The sequence below is a fragment of the Rhagoletis pomonella genome, unplaced genomic scaffold, assembly GCF_013731165.1.
Source record: "Rhagoletis pomonella isolate Grant_MI unplaced genomic scaffold, Rhpom_1.0 Rhpom_scaffold_00002, whole genome shotgun sequence".
Lineage (NCBI taxonomy): Eukaryota > Metazoa > Arthropoda > Insecta > Diptera > Tephritidae > Rhagoletis > Rhagoletis pomonella.
The window spans coordinates 74,404,032-74,410,951 of NW_023458556.1; the positions used below are offsets into that span (position 1 = coordinate 74,404,032).

A 6,920-nucleotide genomic window follows, 5' to 3' on the forward strand; every position below is an offset into this window, starting at 1 on the left:
AATCCACCTAAGCTTTAACTGTTATCAGTGATATTAATGCTACCTTAATAACGACAGGTAATAAGTCCCAGATAGTTTCTAAAATCACAAATTAGTTTTTGTGCTAATTGCTGATAGAGGGTATTAATGAATTCAAGCCCTCGATATTTTACATTTTTACTGTGCAACGGAACCAGTGATAAAAAAAAAAACTAACACCGAATTTGATCGAGGCAACAATCATCAGCGGTATATTCAAATGGGAAGATGTGCGTCTTGCATTTGCAATAACTATAAATAAAGCACAAGGGCAATCATTAACTATAGCGGGTTTGGATTTGAATGTGCTTTTCATGTGGCCAATTATACGTCGCCTGTTCACGAGTTGGGTCACCACAAAATTTATATATTTACACACCAAATGAAAAACTTAAAATAGGCGTAATCAAGATACAATAATTTTTAGAAGGTAGTTTCACTTCTTCTTATCCGCCATGTTAGCTATCTGACAGAAAACGTGTTTCGTATTTTTTGTTGTACCAACTTTTTCAAAAAAAAAAAATCCAGCTTTTGACGTTGGAAAAATAAAACAAAGAAAAGCCAAACATATAAGTAGAGAAATTTTCGAATATTTTGTTAAAATTGGCGGCCGATAAAGTCCGTGGTGTGCGATGGATCTAATCCATCATAAACAAGAAATATTGCTGTTATATTTTCATTTTTATGATTTTTATTCATGTGATTAGCAGTGGCAAAAATGTATGTATAAAATACGTATATTTATATTAAAAATTAAGTGATCAGTTATGAAACATATAAATCTTTACATGTTCTGTTAAAAAATATCTAAAATAACAAGCGATAATCCCCAAGTTCTATATCGTAGCAGTGGCCACATTGCGTGTTTGTCACAGACACGGTTTATGTCAAAAATTTTGAAGTGAAACTACCTTCTAAAAATTATTGTATCATGGGCGTAATCTTTTCCTATACAAGTTACAAAAGAATGCTCGTTTAAATATTTATTACATGTAAAGCAACAACACAACTCGCATATATTGGCCAAGTTGATTCCAACTCGTATAACGATATACGACTTGGTGTGAGGTGCTGCCAAGTTCAGTTATGACACTATTGTGATTGATTATGGAAAGAACTTGGAAACTTTCCATTTAAAAGTCAAAATATATTTTTTTTTTAAAAGAAGTAAAATAAACAAAAAGGCGAATTCGAAATATTTTTTCATTCATGGAAGATATTTTTTTAAAGTAAAATAAACCAAAAGGCAAATGGAGCAAGAGTAAGTAAAAATAAATTTTATTTTAAAACTTATCAAATAAAAACAAATTTTTTCCAGAATTGAAAGGATTAAGAGGAGAAGGTAGACGCGGGAGGAGACGGAAGGTTTTCTGGGGTGCTACTTAGCTCGCAAAGCCGAGTTTGAGCACCCGAAAAATAAGCGACTGGCGTATGCAAATGTGTTGGAGGACATGTTGTCCTTCGGAGGTACGGTGCGTAAACAGTTTAATGATAATTTTAATTTAATCAAAAATAAAAGAAAATTACCAAATTATCAGGATTCAGAAAGAATACCGCTGTGTTTGGAGTGGAGGGTGCGCACTAGACTGGGTCGAAAAAAAAAGTTGCTAATGTCCGCCCCTAAATTTAAAGATTATGTTGAGAGGGTTCTGGAAAAATTTTTTTTTTTTTTTAACCCTCCGAAATACAGCCGAAATGGTTTTTTCGTTGTAACTTGGTTATTTGACGGCCGATTTTTAAAATTGATATGTCATTATTTTTGTCTTGAGAAGCTTCACTTTTCGTTCTTATGTCTTTTTAAGCTTTGAAGTCGCGTTCGCATGATAAGGGCAGAAACAAAATTTTACCCCCCCTAAAGTATATTTTTTTCCTTACCAAACGAAAGTACTTAAAAATTCAAGAAAATGTTGCCTTCAAACTATATTACTAAAATAATAAACAAAGGAGTTATAGCACTTTTAATATCACAGGTCAACATGAGTTTCAGATGTAAGTATAATAACACAGTACAACAAAAATTGATTTTTTTTATGCAACAGAGTAACCTAAATTTAAGGATTATGTTGAGAGGATTTCGAAATTTTTATTTTATTTTTTTTTTTAACCCTTCGAAATACAGCCGAAAAGGTTTTTTCGTTGAAAGTTGGGTATTTGACGGCCGATTTTTAAAATTAACATGTCATCACATTTCCTTTTAAGCTATGAAGTCGTTTACCCATGGTTAGGTGAATGCGATGAATATCTCGCTAGTAAGAGCCCCGGTCCCGTCAGTACAGCTCGGTGGCTTACAACAGCTTCCAGGTTACTTCGGGTATATGTTTCCAAAGAAAGCCCGTCAGCGGAGTTGCGAAACATGGTAGAGTTTGTTGTGAAAGTTTATGCACCATTCTGGTTTCTTGTAAAGAGCCAGCCACAAGCAATTCATGGAAGTAGACACGTTTTTAAGTATATTTGCTGGATACGCGAACTATCAAATGCTGTTCAAGCCATTATACGTTCAGCTATAGAAAATAATGCATATTATTTTCACCCAGAAAATATATTATTAGCCATGATAACCGACGCTGATCCAGAGATACGTAATGATGGGTACGAAAAAATCAAAACAGCACGTCAATATCCACCAGCAGGGCTTCGCGTGTTCAAGGTCCCAAAGCGTGGCGTAATAAACTTTGAAAGTAAGTCGTATGTCAGCATGATCGATTGGAGTCAGTTTAAGATTACGGAACCCCCTTGTGTGCAGTTCTACCCAGATAGTGAACTTACAATGTTTCAATTTTCGGAAAATGAAGTGATAAATATCCCAGGTAAATATCTTCAAACTAAAAACTTCACGGGTCTTATAGTACTTTTAAATAATTTTTTTTTAGAGTTCCTCTGTCATTCCCAGAATACCGAACGGTTTGTGCGTGTTGTTAGTGAGTCTGCAAGTGCTGTCACTGATGAAAAGCGCCTGGGCCACATTTTTGCAAAATTAGAAAGCCGAGACCAATATAAAAGCCTTGATTCGCGCCAAAATTTGCTTAAGTAGCAATAAATATTGTAAGTGAAATAACTTTTTTGTTGATTATTTTAGTAATATAGTTTGAAGGCAACATTTTCTTGAATTTTTAAGTACTTTCGTTTGGTAAGGAAAAAAATATGCTTTAGGGGGGGTAAAATTTTGTTTCTGCCCTTATCATGCGAACGCGACTTCAAAGCTTAAAAAGACATAAGAACGAAAAGTGAAGCTTCTCAAGACAAAAATAATGACATATCAATTTTAAAAATCGGCCGTCAAATAACCAGGTTACAACGAAAAAACCATTTCGGCTGTATTTCGGAGGGTTAAAAAAAAAAAAAAAAATTTTTCCAGAACCCTCTCAACATAATCTTTAAATTTAGGGGCGGACATTAGCAACTTTTTTTTTTTTGTATGGGGACCGACCCAGTCTAGTGCGCACCTTGCTGCAGGCATACAAGTCAGCAAAGGACAACAACAGTCGCACAGGTTCTTCCCAATGTTTCGCTCCATACATGGAGATAAAAGTGTGTTTGCATTGTTCAACTTTGCGTTCAACATTTGCGTTCAACTCAGCGCAGGGTTGCACGAAAAAAAGTTGAATGGCTAAAAATATCAAAATATGAAAAAATATCAAAATATTCGCCATAAAAAGGTGTTTGCATTGTTCAACTTTGCATTCAACTTTTGGTTGAATGGCCTTTCAACTAATCGCTTTCAACAAAGTTGGTCGCCAGCCAACATTTAGTGGTGAAGTCGATTCATTTTTATTAAAAACAACAAAGCCCGAGTAACAAATATTTTGTGACAAAAATCACAATAATTCCAATCCGTTTTCGTTTCTCCTTCTCTTTAAATTACAGGCTATTCCAGTGCGGCCATAGCAATGTTAGTCGAGTTGGAGCGTTCTTTTGCAGCTCGTTTACCAAAAGATGAGGGCTAATATTGTTTATCTGTTAGCCTTAACGTAAATAAAAAGGTCTTCAGTTTTAAAACTCTATATACATGTGTCTTTCTTTGGCGTAGCAACGCGCGCCGGGTATTGCTAGTTTGTTTATGAATTACGAATAAACCAGAAATTACGATAATTTGAAAATGCTTTAAAAATACTTTTCCTGATCAAAATTTTCAAATCGCTTAAATGGAAACCCCGAAAATGACGCTCGATAATGTTTTTTTTTTTACTCCCTAGATGAATCCATTTATGTACATATGACCATACGTCATGTTTTTCCATTTTATTTACCGACTCTACACTTTTTTTAATGGTTTTGTTCCTTTTACATTAAAATAATGCGTTATTTTAGCTGCTATTAATTTTGCACAGAAAAAGTAATCATTTGACCTAATGTGCAAGCAGAGAAAACCTTCGAATCCTTCATCGAAATTAAAAAAACGAAACAAAATTTGTGTTTTATTACAGAAGTTATTGCTGCAACCTGTTATTTAAAAATAAAATATTTATAGCTAATTTTAAATCTGAATATAACATGTAACTCAAGTCCATATTTTTTAATAGGTCCTTGCTAGGAAAAAATTCCTAAACTGCAGATCGGAAAATTACTGCGTTGCGAGTAAAATTTTCAACAATTTGAATATGTCAACTTCTTAAGCAATTCTCACTTGATTTCACTAAAAATACACAAAAAATCATTAAAGCACGCTTTATTCCCTAAAGAATGATACCAAACACTTAGGGCTGTTTTTCACTATGTCAAATTCAGTGGCATTTGTCGTCAAATAAGTGGAAACACATTGTCAAATGGGATTAAAAAGCGGGTTTCCGATTAATTTTGATCAGGATAGGTCTTTAGTCGTGTTACTGCGCTGCTAAATCGGCTATCTGTCAGTTTTTGGCCCATAGATAAAGGATATAGAGCTGTGTCAAAATATGTCTTTATGTTATTTACAATTAAAAAATAAATTTATGATCAGCCTTTGTACTAGCTCGATCCATAGTGCGAAGTTGCCTCAAAATTACTTCAAATTTAACAACAACATTTATATGCAAACAAACGGGCTAGGCATGGGCAACCCCACATCGACGATCTGCATCTGAGGTTCCCAAACTTTTTTTCTCGTAGCCCCCTTTCAAAAATTTACTGGTCTCGGTCGACCCCCTGCTGATACATTTCTAAATATTCCCAAAGCCCGTAAAAAAATTAAATGTGAAAACTAGATCTAACAATGTAAATTTCATATATGTAATACTTCTATATTGGCAGTAAAGCTAACTTCTCAATGTGTAAGCATTCCGAAATCAAAGCGAGACAGTCTGGTACCGTTTTTGTCAATGTATTGTTTACTTGAGCGCCGTTTTTGTATATGTGTTGTGTACATGTTTATTTATAAACGTATGCGTTCCTTTTCTTTCGTACGTGTTTATTGATATATCTGTACTGTAGTGTTTTCGGACGGTACTAGCTCTTACCGCCAATATAGGAGTATTACATATATGGTAAATTTGCATCGTGGGCGAATTCAAAAACTAAACTCAGAGTGGCCAAAATAAAAGTAAACAAATTTCTTGTGTTCTTTTTTTAAAAATAATGTGATTACACACTTGTAGATTTAAAAAAATAGAGCTCGTAAATACATCAAAATACTCCCTCGCTCGGAAGAGTTATATTTTTTACGAGCACTGCGATCGCTAGCGTTATTTACATTATCTTCACCATAAACTCATCAAATGTTCGCCTCTCTCATGACTTCCCTGCAAACCAAAGTTCCCGAAATCTTAAGGAAATCGTTAGGAGTATCTCATTTCTGTAACGATTTTTTTTACGAATTTTCAAAGAAAGTTATATGAAGTGGTTGACACGAACGCGTAAAATTTCTGTACGAAAAATAAAGAAAAGACTGGAAAAATTCTGAAAGATATTCTTCACATAGCACCATTATTTTCGTTGCTTCACAGATTTTCTTCCTAAATTTCGTAAAAGAATGGAAGTGTGCGTAATTTATTTCATTTTAGAAAATTCGGCAAAAAATCGAATTAAATCTTAACGAATTCTTTAAAATTTCTTTACATTGCAGAATATTCTGAAAAAATGGTTTGCAGGGTTTGCACGTGGAGTATATGTTAAATAGTTTATTTTTGTTAATGCCATCATTCTTATTTTTATCCTCCGAGTTTTAAAGTGAGGCGAAAAATATTTGTCACATTTTTAAAACACAAAACTTAAAATATCAACACGGCTAAGCTTTTTACGCCAAACTTTTAATTCAGAAACTGACAATAGAGGTAATAACGAGTTTAAAAAAGTCGATGGCAAATAAACAAGCAAGCGAGAAGCACAAGAAGTGTTCCACCGTCTCATCTTCTTCAAGGCAAGATGGGCAAATGGACTTGCCATTTACGCCTATAACAGTCAGCTGATTGTTCCGCGTAGTGACCAATCAGCAGTCCACCAAGTTATCTGCAGTGTCGTCTGCTCAGTGAGAGCAAAAAATTAGATAAACCTTGTGAGATTGAAGGCAACATGAGTTTTTCCCACCGGTGACAGGTAATAAGATCAACGGAAAAAAGTCAATTGTCGCACCAGGGTGCGAAATAAAGTCAATTGACATTATTACCTTTTTAAAAACGAAATAAAATCCGTTGACATTATTTCTCTTTCAAACATTAAATTTGCTTAGCTTCGCGGCGGCCCGCGTCAGCGCGCCACACCACGTCACGCTCCGCCACGGCCCCACGGCCCCCCATCTCCGTCTCCCGCCGTGCTGTAGCGCAGGAAGATTTATTTTTTGTATACGTTGAAATAAAATTTATATATATTTTAAACATCGAGGGCTTATATTCAATAATACCTTCTATCTGCACACTTTTCACAAAGATGAGATTCTGATATAAAAATCCACCTAAGCTTTAACTGTTATCAGTGATATTAATGCTACCTTA

The 6,920-nt window shown here is 34.6% G+C and overlaps 2 protein-coding genes across 2 annotated transcripts in view; both read left to right on the forward strand.

Moving 5' to 3' along the window:
* LOC118734057 overlaps positions 1-6,920 on the forward strand; it is a 54,129-nt gene that overhangs the window by 27,035 nt on the left and 20,174 nt on the right. The window lies entirely within an intron of this gene.
* LOC118734055 lies at positions 2,121-3,135 on the forward strand. Its single transcript, XM_036463749.1, has 2 exons — positions 2,121-2,825; positions 2,889-3,135. Exons 1-2 carry the CDS (start codon positions 2,195-2,197, stop codon positions 3,047-3,049), a joined length of 792 nt encoding a protein of 263 aa, XP_036319642.1. The 5' UTR covers positions 2,121-2,194; the 3' UTR covers positions 3,050-3,135.